The 18080-nt window shown below is 36.4% G+C and overlaps 2 protein-coding genes and 1 pseudogene across 4 annotated transcripts in view; 2 read left to right on the top strand and 1 right to left on the bottom strand.

Annotated features, from left to right (window-relative positions):
* The first annotated feature begins 892 nt into the window (after positions 1 to 892).
* On the top strand, positions 893 to 13647 carry LOC116308693 (uncharacterized). 3 transcript variants are annotated; one of them, XR_004198529.2, is made up of 4 exons: positions 893 to 1830; positions 2942 to 3044; positions 4431 to 4633; positions 13508 to 13647. XR_004198529.2 is itself a non-coding variant. In XM_031719170.2 (4 exons), exons 1-3 carry the CDS (start codon positions 1012 to 1014, stop codon positions 4499 to 4501), a joined length of 993 nt encoding a protein of 330 aa, XP_031575030.1. In that variant the 5' UTR covers positions 893 to 1011; the 3' UTR covers positions 4502 to 4508; positions 13508 to 13625. The 3 variants fall into 3 exon arrangements, 2 of the variants coding, with proteins under 2 accessions (XP_031575030.1, XP_031575029.1); XM_031719170.2 differs by having other exon boundaries at positions 4431 to 4508; positions 13508 to 13625; XM_031719169.2 differs by lacking the exon at positions 13508 to 13647 and having other exon boundaries at positions 4431 to 4933.
* Positions 9864 to 11073, top strand: LOC116308699 (melanocyte-stimulating hormone receptor-like; annotated as a pseudogene).
* LOC116308692 (uncharacterized) overlaps positions 12211 to 18080 on the bottom strand; it is a 37567-nt gene continuing 31697 nt past the window's right edge. Inside the window, exons 37-40 of the mRNA XM_089038797.1 lie at positions 17408 to 17592; positions 16581 to 16721; positions 14227 to 15747; positions 12211 to 13678 (exon numbers count right to left, since the gene is read on the bottom strand). Of these exons, the coding sequence (XP_088894923.1) occupies positions 13431 to 13678; positions 14227 to 15747; positions 16581 to 16721; positions 17408 to 17592 (2095 nt within the window). The 3' untranslated portion in view covers positions 12211 to 13430. The remainder of the gene's footprint in view (positions 13679 to 14226; positions 15748 to 16580; positions 16722 to 17407; positions 17593 to 18080) is intronic.

The following is an 18080-nucleotide window of genomic DNA, read 5'->3' as shown; positions in this document are numbered from 1 at the left end:
AAGGTCGCTAATAGCCCATGAGGCCAATCGAAGGCCCATGAGGATGAGAGGACTAATTGTTTTAGTCAAACAACTAATCGGTCAAATATATAGATGCAAACAAGTTTTGAATTAAAGTTCAATCTAATGTTTTTGTTTGCAAAGCCGGCACTTTTCGCTACTAGTAGGACTGGATATGACTTATAGCCTAGTAGTAGCTCATCCAATCACAACGCAGCAACGATGATAGACCACTAATTGGGTTTGACTAAATATTTGTGTCACCACGCATGCACAACACCGAAAAATCTGAAGAATAAAAGATAATAGTAATTAATAATAATAATTTATTAAGCCAAAATCTAAAATTCTAAGGCTATTTACAATGAAAAATACAATAATATAAAATTATGATATAAAATTAAAATATAATTAAAATGCATGGCAAAAATAATAATAATGGTAATGATATAATGAAAAATATAGAAAATTAATACTAATATTGTACATATTAAAAAAAAAGACAAAAAAGATAAACATTCTAAATATGTCACTGTAAGCTCGTTTGAATAAGAATGTTTTCAATTTTGATTTAAATTCATACAAGGTGGTGCTAGTCCTGATGTGCTAAGGTAAAGTGTTCCAGAGTCTAGGTGCAGAAGAAAAGCCTCGAATCATGTGATGCCATGGCTAATATCAGATGCGGAGTCCAGAAATCAAACTACCTAATAGTGCTGTATTTTCTAAAGGCAAACAATCCCTAACTCAATATTGAGGCTATCTGTTTTCTTAAATTAATTTCTTTACTTACAGTAGAATATTTTCTAATAAGATGACCACAGGGAACCCACGTGCACCGCTTACGAAACTTTCAGTATTTGGGTATCCTGTGGTCTCGCTCCTCCATTCCAAAACAAAATGGCGGACGAATCACGTTAAAATTTCTGAATCCACTTTAAGACGTTCTTCTATTCGTTAGCTTGCCTCGTTTATGGTATTTTCCTGCCGTGTATCAAACTATAGCTGCTTGTGATGGAAGAAAACAGAAGAAAAAAGAAAAGTTACTCTAAAGAGAGAAAGGATTTCAAAGAAGAGGCTGCAACATGTGCTGAGGAAGAAGAAGAAGTTAACGTTAAAAAAGTCAAAAAGAGAAAGTTGAAAGCCAAGGACGACGTGAATACAGAAAGCGAGGACATTAAATACAAAGAGAAGAAGAATAAGAAAGAAAAGAATGGTCGTGTATCAGAAAATCTTACAAACAAAATCAGTGATGAAAGCCAGAGTATTGAAGTTGAAGAGAAAAAGAAAAAGAGAAAAAGTAAGAAAGAAAATAACAGTATTGAGGATCAGGACACTGAAAATGATAATGGGAAGAAGAAACGGAAAGAAAATCCTCTTGATTCAGACACTGGGATTGAAAAGAAAAAGAAACAAAAATCTAAAAAATTTAAGTCCAAAGAAGATAATGTTTTATGTTTTGACACAGAAGAAGGTTTAAAAAATATTACAATTGATAAAAATGGTGAATTAGCTGATGATATGGCAGAGAAAATCAAGGCTAAAGAAGAAGAAAAATCAAAGAAAGCAAAAAGAAATGAGGATGAACATTTATCAAAAAACGACGAGGCACTAGAAGAGGACGAAACTGCAGTTAAAAAGAAAAAGAAGGAAAAAAAGAAGAAAGATGAGATAAAAAGTGCTGAGACTGAAAACACTGATGCTCCAGACAAGAAAAGTTCAGGCGATGAAGCTTTGCTATATCTTAGAATGTGGAACGAAGACCGCCCTAATTGGGCTTTTAAGAAAGTTCGGCAAGTTTGGCTTTTAAAACACATGTTTGATAAGACCAAGGTATGTTTAAGGAAAGCACGGGTGGCGTGCACTTCTTATGCGTTGTCTCTCACCAATGCGACTCAAATTCGAGACCTGCCGTGCTTGGTTCTTGTTTTTGCTCGTGTTTTTGCAATTTTAAATTTACATTTCATGTAATTCTTTCCTCCTTGAGTGCAAACAAACTATCGTTGTTGTTGTTGGTTTCGTATGTAAGTAGAGTTGTTTGTTGGTTCTCTCCTGTGTAGTATGTGAGTAGAGTTGTTTGTTGGTTCTCTCCTGTGCTTCAAGGGTTTTTATCCAGGTTCTCCGGTTTTCCTCCCTCCGTAAAAATCAACTTCTAAATTCCAATTCGATGGCTTTCACCTAGCTTGGATCTGAGGGTTCCGTAAGTGATTGACCCACTCTGTGATTACAGTCAAAACTGGTAGATTTTGCAAAGTGCACTTGGGATGACAGTTGATTTTGCTTCAAAATTCCTTGAATAGAGATTTTGCACCATTACATGCCCACATATCTATAAAACAGCTTGGGCTGCTGGTTGGCTGCTGGTTGTTAGATGGCAGAACAATAAAATCCCTTTGCTCTTGGAAATTGAATTCTTTCTCATGTAAAATGATTATATTGTTCCTGCCTTCTAACATGGCTGCCGTCATGTGATGGTGCAAAACCTTTATTGTATCGTTAATTTTTTTAAATTTAAAAGATGCCTTGGACACAATGTTTCCCTATTTCGAGCCATAGTTTATAGAGGGGAATGGTTAGGAAACTTATTGTTATCAGGTCTTTGTTCACTTTTGATGTTGAACCGGTCTTGACCGTGCACAATGTTTGATTTATGCTCATCCAAAATTGCAAAATAAGTAAACATAAACTTCGTCTATGCGATTGTTGTAAGGAATATCCAAATATCTCTTATAAATCTTTCAATATTTTGAACTAGCAGCCAAAAGAAAGATTTTGTCTGTTCACTCAGCCATTGCCAACAATGGTTAAGCAAAGGATTGTGCACGGTCACGCTTGAAAAAAAGTGAATAAAGACTTATAACAAAAGGGTTTTCTAACCATTCCCCTCTATTAACTATGTTCAAGCCAAAAATCATGTCTTGAATATCTTTCATTTGTACTGTAGGTTCCAGATAGTGACTTTGAAGTGCTTCTGTTATATCTAGAAGGACTACAAGGAAATGCTAGAAAGACAACCATTACTAGAGCTGAGGCTGTACTTGAGTCAGGTAAAAATAGCAACTTACATATAAACCTGTATGTGTGGTGGGGGTTGGGGGGTGGAGAGGCATTTAGGGACTGTGGAGAGGGAGAAGCTGGCGGTACTGTAGGGCTTTCTCTTATCTACTTCTTGCTGATGTCTACTGGGCTAAAAGCAAAGAAAATGCCTGGCCAAAATTGGTACCTCTCTGGCCTAGGTCTTACGCTGGTCCTCTTTGACCAGGACACTCCTTGACAACAGCTTTGCTTATGTGCCTACCCTGGTAAAATAAGTATTAATTATTATTATTAATATTATTATTAATAATATTATTATTATTATGCAGTTTATTAATCATCTGGATGCAATGCAAAGACACTTATAGGGCGCGTAAATGTACATGTAACCTATAATAGTGTTCAAACTATTTACAATTAGATATGCTCAACAATGAAATATTTACAAATCTTACAATCATCATCATCATCATCATCATCATCATCATTATAATACTTGATCCTGTTTCAAGGATAACAGTTATTTTCAATTGCTTGCTGTGCTGTGTGCAGTTATAAAGCTCTTGGGGATTGTACAGTGTCTGTAAGGCTTTTGGCTTTTTGAAGTAATATTGAATGTATAGATTTAAGATTAAACATGTAGATTAAGGCTATCATTAGTTATAGCTCATATTTTCTCAAATCTATATGTTTCATCTGACACTTTACACTCACTTTGGAAATTGGCAGAACAGAATGCTTGAGAAGTGAGAAGCACTTTAGTACTTGTCATACCTAACCTAACTCTTCTCTTGTTTTTGCCAATCAATAATCAATAAATGCACACATATCAGCACATTTTCTGTTTCTTCATTAATATACATCAAAACCTGAAATGTACGCAGAATACGCAATAAAACATCACTTTTTTTTACTCCATTAATTTATTATTAGTGTGAATTGAATGGATAGAACTGTGGTGAAATAATGTTAGATGTGTTGATCATCACAGTGAATAAGCGATCTAAGCGAATGCTGTAAAGAAAGACCTGAAAAAACGATTTCAGGCTTCAATGGGAATGGAACCCATGACCTCTGCGATGCCGGTGCGATGCTCTACCAACTGAGCTATGAAGCCAATCCTGTTGGTGAACGGCGGCATCGTGGACGTCATGGATTCAATTCCCGTTGCAGCCTGAAATCATTTTTTCAGGTCTTTCTTTACAGCGTTCGCTTAGATCGCTTATTCACTGTGATGATCAACACATCTAACAATTTGTTATTATTTAATTATCTATTTGTCAGGGATATTATAAGGACTGTTCACTGCTGAAAATCAACTAAATTTTTTAAAAAGTAAGAAATATTTCTACATCATTAATAATTTACACATGAATTTTTTAAATTGATTTTTTAAGGGTATGACGAAGAGAAACCTGAAGGATTTGACTTGGAAAGAGTTAGAAAACTCTTACAGATTCTCAACTAAATACCTGGTAATTTTGCATACTGTAACCATTTCTCGCACATTATTTTACTTCATGCATACTCTGATTGGTTGATAGCTATGCTGTATTGTAAAGAGTTCAAATTTTCTTACAGATTCTCAACTAAATACCTGGTAATTTTGCATACTGTAACCATTTCTCAAACATTATTTTACTTCATGCATACTCTGATTGGTTGATAGCTATGCTGTATTGGTAAACGGAGCATGGTACTGATACCATCTGTGCATGCTGTGTTCACAAAGAAGTGAAAGAATCATAATAGCATTTTATTTTATCTTATCTCATTTCTAATGAAGTTTTCGTTATGATAAAACGAAAATCCAAACAAAAACCCAGCTTTTTCTGTGGTGCATTCAGTTACACAGCATTTAGGATGTAGAGAAAACAATCAAGAATAAAAGCGCGTAGGTGTGGGGGGGGGGGGGGGGGGGGGGGGAGGGGAGGGTGGGTACCCTGCTTAAAGGTTCTGCCTATCATCGATGCCACCTAGATTTGATCCCTGAGCTCAGTGTCTTATGTAAGTAAAGCTGCTTGTTGATTCTGCTTAATTATAATATCTTGTTCGTTCAAACCCATTGTAATGGATGATGCGCTTACAGTATGAATAAATACATAAATAATTCCAAAAGGTCTAAGCAGCAACAAGTGAATAAAAAGTTTTAAGCTAACAACGACACTCTTGGCAGTTTTAAACCAAACATGTTTCGGTAGGTTCAACTGCCATCATCAGTGATGGTAAAGTATAGTGAGATTAAAATATATATAGCAGAGAACAATAGGTGATAGACTAATGAATTAATGTGAGGTTAACATGATGTACTTGTTGGATAAGTGTTGGTTTAAGCCATTGCATATGTAATGCTTCCTTGATTTTTAACGTGTATCTAGAAGACGCTTGGTGAACGATGGAAAATCACTCCCTAGAGCATGAGTGCGTGAACACATTCACTCAGTTAAAGGATATTCAAACGCATCAGAAGCATGCTGCAATGCTTGCTCTAGGGAGTCATTTTCCATCATTATTATATAGACAAATTCACAAACGAAAACTTGTTGAAAATATTGGAAAAGACGTGTCATCGATATCTTCACTAGTGAGGAGATGGAAAATATGTCACTGAGGTCCCGGATGTAGTTCGTATCAAAAATACGAGTGGTGTATTTCCCAGTAAAACACTAATGTCAATGTAATAAATTAAGTTATAATAATAATGGGAGGTTCTTATATAGCGCATTTATACTACTTCTCAAAGCGCGTAATGAATAGAGGATATTACATGGGCGCGCGGAGATACGAATTTTATATTCGAGTGTTCAATTGATATCTCACGAGTGAGCGCAGATCTCCAAGCGGCCATGTAATGTTATGTTTATTATATAGATATCGATGAAACTTAAATAAAACAAAAGCTCAAAAATTCTTTATCAAAATAGCAAGCCGATTCAACAGCGATATCTTCACGTGTGAAAGATATGGTATCTTCCACTGGTGAAAGATATCAAGTTTTCGACTCTAGAGAAAACCTGGTATTTCATCGATATCTATATAATAAGATACAATTACCATATAATTATCCATAAAATACCTATATTTCTCCTTTTCGAAAAACTGATATTTCACATGTGAAGATAACATGTTATTTTCACATGTGAAAATATCGTTACCATGTGTATTTAAGCTATTAGTTTATAAATAAAAACTTTTTATAATAATAAAAAGCTTATTAAGTTGATTTTATGGATAATTATATAATAAACAGAATATTACATGGGCGCTGCGCTCACTCGTGAGAGATCTTTTCAACACTTGAAGATAAATTTCGTATCTCCGTGCGCCCATGTAATATCCTCTATTTCTTGTTTATTCTATTTAGAGTTGATTAAAATTGAACACACCATCTCTGAAAGACACTAAGGTTTTTTATTGCCTTACACTATAGATGAACCTATTTAGCAAGCAGAAAATCTTTTGACATCATAAAAACATTAAAAACAAAGTCGTTGCTCTTAGTTCATTATTCCAGGCTTTTTCGAATAGAGCTTTTACCTGAAGTGTGACGTCAATCGTACGGAAGAACGACTTCCACGTCCATATCGAACTTTTCTTTTTCTTTCTTTCTTTTTTATGACAGGATTTGTTGCCCAAAGTTTTAATTGTTTAAGGTGGAGGTTAAATAATTCAGAGCGTTTTCACTTTATTTTAACACTTTAAGAGCCCTATAGCATATGAGCGAAATGGATTTTTTTTGTTGCGAAGATTGTTAAATATGCATGTACGATTTTTGGCCGTCTTTGTTTTAAAATCTCCATCTAAAAGCTAAATTCTAGATCAATTCTAAAAATTGAAATAAAATAAAATAACTTTATTTCGAGAGGGAAAGCCAATAACCTATTACTATCAACGCTAAGTTTGCTTCTTTTGAGGGGAGAGAGAAACAGGGGGGGGAAGGGGGGGGGTACGTTAGACGTATAAAATTGGTAAAAAATAAGAACATTTTTAAAAGGGGCACTTGGATGAAAACGCCCCAATTTTTGAAAGTCCGAATAATTGAAATACTTGCGGATAATGTGACTCAATTATGACTACGTAAACCAGATTAGTAAAAAATTTTCGCCTGGGAGCCACTTGCAATTGAGAAATTTGGGGTTAAAAGAGAAAAGAACAATAGGGTTGAGTAAATGAAGTCATTTACTTAAATCTAGACGCCGAATAAAATTGATAGTTTTTATCCGCTACATTTTACTGTGAAGAAAATATGTTGCTTGGCTACTATTGGGGCCATATAGACACGTTTAACTAAGTTTAAAGTCATTTCCAATTTTTATCCATTTTCACCCAAGTGCCCCTTTAAAGCAAAGCTGGTTTAATCATTTTATTGTTTTAAAGGTATCAGTCTGTCGTTACGTAATATATATTATATGTGATTTGAAAATAAGACATAACAAAATGACAAATAGGAATAAACTAGATAAAATTCTTCCAAGTTATTTAACGACGCATGTAAGCCTAACCACAAACTAAAGCTTTTACCAAAAGAATTGGTGTGCTCGTATAATTTACGAAGAACACGATCATTTACCAACCCAAAGACTTTAACAAAAAGAACTCAGTTAAGCTTTATAAATTTCGCATGCAATTCATATGCAATGTAATTTAGTAAACATAGATTTTAAAGTACATCTATCTTTCTTATAATTTTAAATTCATAGAAATCAATAGCCTTATATATAGTTGTAATTTCAAATTATTTGTATTTTATTTACAGGGTTCGTGCTACTCCTTGAAATCCTTGAAAAGTCCTTGAATTGAAAACACGTTTTTAAGGGCGCTTGAAAAGCGGAAAATAGGGAAAAACGCTAAAATTCCTGGAATACTCCTTGAATTTAATGCAAACTTAATGCTATTTCTAACTTACCTTTTAAAATAAATAACGATAAAAGTTGATTGAAGAGTTTCTGGTTGCTTGTTTACTGGTTGGTTGCGTGTCATGCTCGGTTTTTATCTAAGCTAGTGGCCCCGGCTGAATTAGCTGCACTGTAACATTGAATCAATGTTTAAACCACGCTCTAATACAAAAAAACATTGTCCTTGAAAATGTTTGTGCTTGAAAAGTGCTTACAAAGTCCTTGAATTTTGTAACAAGAAAGTAGCACGAACCCTGTATTTATTATATTCATATGTAACATAAACGCAATTCAGCCTATAGGCTGCAATGTTTTCTGAATAAAGCTATCTATCTATCTATCTATCATCTAGAAATATATTTTCATTTTATTTCGATTCCAAATGCCCCAAGATCGACGAAAATAACTGTTTTAGTTTGTTTTTAGCGATCAAAACAATTAACGGAAAGAGTGCGCGCAAGTTGATGACGCACGGGAGTAGCGTGAGGCAATTTGCTCTGACAAGTTATGAGCAGCTGTATTAAAATGAACGACAGAATTGAAAGAGCACCTCGGTATTAATAGTGGGGCGGGGTTTTAGCTCATAACAAGCGAAACAGGAAAATTGCATTAAATATAAAATCAAACATTTTATAAGGATTTGTACGGGAAAATATGCTGGATGGCAAAGCTTTGTCTTCCTGTTCAATTTCCCATACAAATCGTTATATTTGTTATAATCGTTATATTTGTTGTTGATTGCAGATTTTTAGCGCAATCTATAAAATTCTAATAATAATAATGATAACAATATAGAGGATATTACATGGACGCGCGGAGATACGAAATTTATCTTCGAGTGTTGAAAAGATCTCTTACGAGTGAAGCGCAGCGCAGCTTTACAATGAATTTTCAAGCATAAAATATAGAAATATATACATATATATATATATATATACACTTGATTGCAGAAAGGTTGTAGTATACATTTATACAAATACCTAATTTATTCAGTATATTTAATGATATGCAAAACAGAAAACTCACTTTATTTCTTATTTGTTTTATTCAGTGAACGTCAAAATATTTTATTCTTGTGTTTTACATCCTACAGATTATAAATCAATTGGATCTGATGGTTAGAAAAGTAAAATTGCAATATGCATATCATTAGGTATTTGTATAAATGTATAAATGTATACTACAACGTTTCTGCGATCGAGTATATATATATATATATATATAGAAGCCCTCGCACTTTGTCCAAGCCGGCCCATTATCAACTCGCTAATAACAAAGGAAATGAAAAGAAAAATTGAAACAAAATGGTTGAGAAATAATGAGTAACATCCATTAAGTTTTGAGGGGAAAGGACATAACAACTAATAACGAAATCTCCAACTAAAGATGGATCTGAAAGCTTCCTGTTCACTTTCCTGTTCTTGCATATTTTTCTTTATGCTTTTGTTTTTCTGGTCTTCTGTTTCGCCCTTGATCCTAATCAGTTATTATCAGATGATTTTGAGAGGTGATGCGTGGGATATCCTATAGTATATAGTGTGCCACTCCAAACCATCTTATAACTAATACGAAAAACCTATTGGAAGATCTAAGTCAGGGCACGGCTAACTCACAGATAGAACCCTGTAACAACCTCTGGGATGATCTAAGTCAGGCACGTCTAACTCACAGATCAGACCCTGAAACAATCTCTCGGCTGAACTAAGTCAGGGCACGGCTAACTCACAGATCGAGCCCTTAAACAACGTCTGGGATGATCTAAGTCAGGGCACGTCTAACTCACAGATCAGACCCTGAAACAAACTCTCGGCTGAACTAAGTCAGGGCACGGCTAACTCACAGATCGAATTGGAATTTAGCGGCTAGGTTTAGAAAAACCGTAGAAAAGCCCTCTAATCAAGGTACGGACCTAAAACACTTTTCTTTATTAAGAGCATGAAGATGATATCTAATAAGGCCAACATTTCTTGCGAGCCATTCACTTTGTGGATCATTAATGCTCATTTATTCCGAACCCAGTCTACAGTGTTACTTGTAGCTCTCGTCTTATTGATCCTTCCAACAGCTATCCTCAACGCAATCACACTCTACGTGATATGGAAGCGCCCTCTTTTACAAAGAACATCGAATCTCTTCTTGTGCAGTCTTGCTCTTTCGGACCTCTCGATTCCTGTCCTTGTCATGCCTCTAGTAATAGCATGGATAATTGGAAACATAAGTGGTTCAAGCAAGGATGATGTATTTTGCGAAGTGGCCACTTTCGTTGGAGTTCTAGGAAGCATTTTTGGATCCCTTTCGTTTCTTACTATAACAGCCGCTACAGTTGATCGATACCTTGGCTCTGTACCTACATCTAAGATACACTGCTGTGGTAACTAAGAAACGAGTCATTTATTCCTGTATTGGATTGTGGATAGCATCGATTGCATTCGCACATATAGTCCTTATAAATATACGTATATACAAAGCTGTCATGTGTTTGTCCTTCACTGGTTGTATGATTACAATACTGTACTGTTATTACAAGATGTATCGCATACTCAAGCACCACCATACCCAGATACAGATTCAAATGACTGGCCAACCAGTTGCAGCTCTTCCAAACATGAACAAGTACAAATCATCAGTCATGAACCTTGTGTACATTTTCCTGTTGTATATCGTGTTATATGTTCCTTTTGTACTTTCAAATATAGTGATAGAAAATACAAACGATTTATACACGAGTATGAATGCAATGATGCTAGGTACATTTTTGGTATATAAATAAAAATAAAATAAATCACTTTATTTAAGTGTCTAGTCGTTCTAGCGCTTTCGCACTAATTGGGGACACTTTTCGCTCACACGCACTACCACTACATTTAATATTCTATGCACACAACGCTCAACTCACATGTTGATTTTTATATCTGAACTCTACGCTTAATCCTATATTGCATTGTTGGCGACAACTAGAGATTCGCAACGCCATGATGAAAACATTAGGGTTGAAATCGCGCGTGGCCACCACGTCCGCGTGAAGATGCCACACGAAAAAAGAAACCAGAAATGACATTTCATCTCTTTTGATCGACTTGCACGAACCGGTCACGTTACTCTTCTCTCACGTTTTCTCATTAGACACCACGTGTAAGCCTGCTAATGTGCAAGGAAAATTCGCCTGCTAGGAAGGTCCTATAGTACTAGAGTTTATCTCCTCCCATTTAAACAGCACCTACGATTATTTGTTTGAGTTGTATATGTTCAAGGTTAGATGTCTTTTCATTGAAACTGTTAAAGAAATGATACTCAAGGGAATGACACGTTTTTTTTTTGAATGGAAAAACATTGCACCACGAAGAATAAGTTCTGTTTGGTCAAAATGACTCGCCATAAATGAAGGGAGATTCTAGATATCAACTTGAAGAAGGCGAAGCTCGGCTCATAGTGGTTACCGTTTGAACGCCATTTGAAGCAGACACTGAGATTATACTTATAAGATAAGAAGATAAGACTTACATCATGTTAGATTAATACCAAGCAATTGTCCACGAATCGTACATCATAATTTTTTGTACACATTCAAATGTTATGCACTAATGATATGCTTAAATCACGTCTGATATACCCTGAGTACATTTCCTATCTGTTAGTGTTTCTATTGTGATAAATCTAATGTTAAAAAGTTAAAGGATATTACATGAGCGCGCGGAGATACGAAGTTTGTCTTCGAGTGTTGAAAAGATCTCTCACGAGTGAGCGTAGCGAGAAGATAAAATTCGTATCTCCAAGCGGCCATGTAATATTCTTATCTCTTATTATATAATTATCAATGAAGTATGTTTTGCTTTTTCAGGCAATTCTTTCCGTGTATTTTTGAATAGCCATCGCAATGGTGTTATCTTCACACGTGAAAATAACATGTTATTTTCACGTGTGAAGATATCAGGTTTTCGAAATAGAGAAAAATAGATATTTCATTGGTAATTATATATTAATGTGTTTTTTCCCTGGTCCTCCGTTGTCGTAAGGAGGGAAGAGGTCTGAAGAAAAGCACGAACTGTAGGCGAGTTCTTTTCACGCTCCTTGAGTGCTTTTGGCGCTTCCTAAGTGCTTTACTACTGAACTAAGCAGTGCTTTATTAGATAATTTAGGAGGGTGTTGCGTAAATCGCCCAGAAAATATAAAGCAAGCACTTCACCTACGAAAAAAAATCTCACATCCTCTACTTTCAGTAAAGAAATATCGAGCAAACGAAAAATTGCGTGCAGGGATTGTTACAAAAAATAATTGTACAACATTAATTCCTGCAACCATTCATTCCTTAAGGAATAAAGGGAATTCACATTGAAACAACATTGAAACATGGGAAACAACATTGTTGTTGTCACATTGTTTTAGATTGCACGAAGTTCAAAAAAAGTGTTAAACATAGCTGTTGAAATAGGCCGTCCTTTTTCCTTAACACTCTTTTTTGAAGTTCGACAGTACAAGCCAACAATAGGTAATCCACAACCGGCAGAACGAAGCCTGGGAGTGGATGCGAAAACAAAAAAAATTTGTACGGGTTAAGAATTCCTTCTGGTTTTTTTTAGCAAGCAAAATTCGTGCATAAAGTGATTTTATTTAACCCATGAAGAAATAGAATTCATATTAGTTAGTAAGTTAGTATAGAAAGCAAATGGGAATTTATATTACGTGGACATCCATTACGTGCAATCTTTGTTGTCATCTATTGTTTGAGCTTGCACGAACTTCAAAAATGGTGTTAAATCAAAAAGGTCAAGAAAGGAAATCTCCTTTGGAGATTTCAGTGCTGTTTTGTTACAATTCTTTGCAAGGTTTGCTGCGCGCGAGGATTGCGTCAGCAATCGATCGTGCTCCGTTTTCTAATAAAGCACCATTCTCGACCAATCAGAGCGCGCATATTAAGCTATATAATAAACAATTTTTGACGATTAAAAGTTACTACACCAAAACGCTAATGAAAGTTTGAAAACGTTAATGAACCCACGCAACCATATTCATGATTGTCAAATTCAATACTAAATTTCTTAATGAACGTTCCATCGTACTATTGAGACTCCGTTCGTCCTTATTGTATGCCTGTTCGCTCTAATGGCAATGCTTCTTCGCTTCAATGAATATTCCTTTGCGGTTAATGAACAGCAAATGGTGTATTAGCTAAAGCTATTAAGATACTTTGCAGACAGTACCCCTTAAAATGCAATAAATGTTTATATATAAAGCTACGTTACCATCCACACGTATCCGTTTTCGTAAAATTTCCAGATACGGATACAAAAATTTGCGGACACGTGTGGACTCAACCCGTATCCGTAAAAAAAATTGCGGATACAAAAATTTGCGGATACGTGTGGACGGGGCCTTAGTCATAAGAGAAAGAGGTATTTACCGAATGAAAAAAAAGGGATTATGTCCAAATCATGATCCACTCATTTTTTGAACATAATTTAAGTATTGATAACAAGGCAATATTGGAAACGAAGTAAATTCGTTTCAAATCTTATTGGGAACATCTTTCACAGGTCCATGTATATTATTGTTAAGATTTCCTTGATCCTTTGCTTCTGTAGCATTTTGGAAAAGATCTTGAGATTCAGTTGGTGGAGCGGGAGCAGACACGTCAGTTACTTCGCCAGGCACCTCGGAAACAAGCTGCAGTATCTCGAGGCAACATGAGGCACTACATTCGGGATTCTCCTTCAAAGCAAGTATTTTCGCCAACGCTTTTGAGAGGTACTGGACTGGAATAAATAAATAAATAATGAAGTAAATATGGCTACTTAAGATAAAGTTCGGTTGCTTAAGATACTTCTAGGGATATTTTAGACATGGTTACTGCATTAGCATTTGTTTTTGCTGTTTTGTTTCTTTTGCTGTTATTGCTCATTCAGTGTAACTGTTGCAATTGCAATTGCTATTGTTGCTGTCGTAATAGTTCTTGTTGCAGTTATTGTTGTGGTCGTTGTCGTTGCTATTGTTAATAATAATCTTTATTGAGATAACTTTTTCATAATCATGATTTTCAAAAAGGACCTCATTGTTGCCGTTGTTGCTACTGTTACTGTTGCTGCTGCATCCGCTTTTGTTTACATTGATGGTGGTTGTGTATACAACATTTCCGTTTGTGTCAGCTCTCGGGTCATTGGAATCGTAAAAAATAACTTTTTTCTTGCGGAAACCAAAGCAACTCGCCATTCTCACATACGATAAACCATGTTGTAAGGATGGCAATAACATGTGAAATGGTCGCATAGATTTAGTAAAATAAACGGCAAGTGAAAGAAAATACCTGCAACCAGAGCAATCACCAAGACATTTGCAGCAACAAGGAAAGCTGTAACTATAAATGTGTCGGTTTGGTTGTCGATGCCTGATGAAGATTCTTCTTCTGGGATTTTCATTAGCATTCCGATGGTAAAGTTAACAGAACTTGCCATCAGCGATGTCAGCTGTAGCCAGTGCTCAAAGGCGTCTTTGATAGGCTTGGAGTAAGCGAACCCTACTGAGTATAGGCCAGATAAAATGGCAGTAAGACCAAGACTAGTGCGGCTCTCGGCATTCATCAGGATAAGCATGGAGGTGACCACTATCTTACGCACAAGCTCCACAATCTCCCAGAACCAGCAATCTAGTGAGTAATTTTCGTACAAAAAGCGAGTCCCAGCTAATATGATATTCTTATTCTCTTTGTCAACACCAGCATTTCGTCGAGCATATTTCAGGAGAGCAAAAATCGACATTGGAAAGCCAATGCAATATATCAAAGCTACTGAGCCGAAATTGCCATAAATGCTATGTTTTGCTGTATTGCATTTGATCGAGTAATCAGCTTTGAGGTATGAATTGCACAGGACGTTGCCGTAGGAGCATATCTCTTGGCAGGCAGCAGGAAGCATCTGGATGATGTGAGTGCATGTCGATGGGAAGGTAATGAAAAGGATCAAGATCAAAAACCGATAGCTTTTCTCTTTGTATTCTCTTAATTGCATCTCTTGATTCTCCTTTCCTTTAATTTTGCACTTAACGTACATCTTTGCGAGAAAGTTGAAAAGTGGCCCAATCAAGATGACCAGGCCTGTTATTACGACGCTAAGAAGAAGCTGAGTATAAGCATCTGCTCTGATTGAATGATTTATGCAGTTCACAGGTGCTATGAGTAAAAGATTAAACTGCACCATTTTAGCGTACTTCATAATGCTAACGACAGGTCCCGGCCAACTGATGTAAGAAAAAGAGTCGAAAGTGGCCACCGACACTTGATAAAACCCGATGACAATTTTAAGTCTCGCTAGAAAGATATCCGTTAATGTCCGTGTTGGATTGTCGGGATCTTTTTTCTTTTCCCGCAAAACAATGACGATCAGGAAAGTCATACCCAGTGAAGCAACTACTATTTGTCCAATGATCCATGGTAAAGTTGGACACTCTCGGCACTTGGTTAACACGTTGAAGTATCCCTTGCCACAAACAGCACACAGAGGACCCTCGTAGCCTTCGCTGCATTCTGAATGACTTTTGCCCAAGCAAGATTCTGCAACTGGACAAGCGTAGACATTTGGTATGTTCTCTTCAAATGTATTGATTTTATACTCTGCAGTCGTTATCATTAGGTCATCTTTGAAATCCTCGTATTGTTGCTGGGATCTCTTGCTTTGCCACATCCAATAGAACCCTGGCGCAAGATCGATGGTTTCATTAAGGCACACGTTACCTTTGGTGCATATACTGCAAGGTCCAAATCGGCGAAGGCGGTAGTAGTTTTCCATGCATCTGCAAGCGCGAAACTTTGCATATTGTTTGAGATTGGTTCCTATAATTTTAAGACATTTGCATTAGTATCTGAAGTCATAAAGTATGCAGAATGAAAACATTTTCAATTACACTTACGAAGTCAGAGACAACTTTAATTTATGATGAATCATGAATCGTGGCTGCAACTTCGGAATATTAAAACTTTCTGCATTTGTTGGTTGTTTTTTTTTTCGGAATTTTTAAAAATCATTCCACGCAGGGTAAACAAGGTTATGGTTAATTTTACAAACTTCTTTAAAACTTGTAAAAAAGGGGGTTGCCCGACTTCGTTTTAGAGCTATACGAGATTAAAGACCTTTTTTATGAGGTTTTGCTTATCGAAACATTGGAACGTCCTTTAGCACCGTATATAAACCGTAACACTTCATCGACGTTGTCGTCGAATAACAATAATAAATGATGATAATGGCGATGAAAAGGTTGATGATGATAATGATGATGATGATGTAGATGATGATAATGGTGATGATAATGATGATGATCGATGTAGATGATGATAATGATGATATTGATGATGGCGATGATGATGTTGGTGATGATAATGATGATGGCGATGATAATGATAATGATGTTGATGATGGTGTAGATGATGATAATAGTGATGATAATGATATGATGATGTAGATGATAATAATGATGATGATGATGGTGATAATGGCGATGATGATGAGGATGGTGGTGATGATGATGATGATGATGGCGATGATGATGATGGTAATAATAATATTATTTATAATGCGCTAATTAACAGGTTGAATATGTCCAATGCGCAGTTCACGGGTGCTATATCCATGAACATGAATGCATGAAAATGAAACTGGCTGGCTATACCTGGGGGGCATGATTGACATTCCGTTTGGGATTTTCCTGGTGCAAGCTCAGGCTTCACATAAGACCCTGGTGGACATTGTTTGCAGCCTAAATTGTGTTCAATTATGGTTGAATAACCCATTTCGTCCTGATAGAAACCACCTGGAAATGTTTCACGAAAAACATGAATGAGAACCAAATTTCGAAAATACATGTTCTTTATCATAGTTACTTAGTTTATCTAAAAAGATGCTTCATGGTCGTATCTGCGCGTTACCCGTTGTCTGACTTAGATTTAGCCCAGAGGTTGTTCCAGGGTTTGATCTGTGAGTTAGCCATACCCTGACTTAGATCAGCCCAGAGGTTGTTTCAGGGTTTGATCAGTGAGTTAGCCATGCCCTGACTTAGATCAGCCCAGAGGTTGTTCCAGGGTTTGATCAGTGAGTTAGCCATGCCCTGACTTAGATCAGCCCAGAGGTTGTTCCAGGGTTTGATCAGTGAGTTAGCTGTGCCCTGACGTAGATCAGCCCAGAGGTTGTTTGAGGGTTCGATCTGTGAGTTAGCCATGCCCTGACTTAGATCAGCACAGAGGTTGTTCCAGGATTCGATCTGTGAGTTATCCATGCCCTGACTTAGATCAGCCCAGAGCTTGTTTCAGGGTTCTATCTGTGAGTTAGCCATGCCCTGACTTAGTTCAGCTAAGACGTTGTTTCAGAGTTTGATCTGTGAATATGTCGTGCCGTGACTTTGATCAGCCCAGAGGTTGTTTCAGGATCTGTGAGTTAGCTATGCCTTGCCATGGATCAGTCCAGAGATTGTTTCATGGTATTGCAATATTTGGGTTTTACCAGGTGGGCAGAGTTCACAAGCTTGTCTTGACGGTGACTTGAAGCTTCCTCTATTGCAGGGTTCACAATCGTACGTGTCAAATGCCACATCTCTGCAGATGTATCCAACTGTAATTAAGACCAGCCGGGAATTCGTGTTCTGACCTCGAATCACGATGTCGTTGGTTGAGGCCCTGCTCTGTAGCCTAACAGACACGAGACAAAGAAAATTTGAAACTGCTAAATTTTTTAATAAACTGTGAGACAAGGGCACTGAGTTTTTTATAGATCATAGCTTTAGGTTTGGCCTAATGTTTTATCCTTTTCAGACCACGTGTCATTCCCTTGAGAATAAGATTCTTTGTTTGAGTCAAATCCATATTCATGCGTCTTCTTATGTGCGACCGTTAAACAAAGACATTATACTCTAGGGAATGACACGTGGTCTAAAATGTAAAAAAAAAAAAAAACTTCTCAAACCGGCCATCGGATTTTCTTATCGATTCATAGAAATTCCATTGCATTTTTCGCTAAACCAGTTTTAGCTGTCAAATTTACCGCTTTTCCCCGTAAACTTTAAATTTACGGATGCAAAAAATCCCGACGTTTCTAACGTAGTAGGCGTCGCAGACTCATAAATATCGTACAACGTTTAAAAATATTCTAAAAGTCATTTAAGAAAATAATCTCAAAC

Source organism: Actinia tenebrosa, unplaced genomic scaffold, assembly GCF_029948245.1.
Source record: "Actinia tenebrosa isolate PJP-AT-01 unplaced genomic scaffold, QUT_ActTen_1.0 PGA_scaffold0__85_contigs__length_37466705, whole genome shotgun sequence".
NCBI classification, from domain to species: domain Eukaryota; kingdom Metazoa; phylum Cnidaria; class Anthozoa; order Actiniaria; family Actiniidae; genus Actinia; species Actinia tenebrosa.
Note: the sequence above shows the minus strand (reverse complement) of the source record. Positions and strands in the feature narration are given on the sequence as shown.

Bases quoted from the DNA above. Each gene is read 5' to 3' on its own strand.
- LOC116308693 (XM_031719170.2), top strand. From the start codon at position 1,012: ATGGAAGAAAACAGAAGAAAAAAGAAAAGTTACTCTAAAGAGAGAAAG. The intron at 1,831-2,941 runs GTATGTTTAAGG...TTTGTACTGTAG, and splicing joins ACATGTTTGATAAGACCAAG to GTTCCAGATAGTGACTTTGA. The intron at 3,045-4,430 runs GTAAAAATAGCA...TGATTTTTTAAG, and splicing joins TGAGGCTGTACTTGAGTCAG to GGTATGACGAAGAGAAACCT.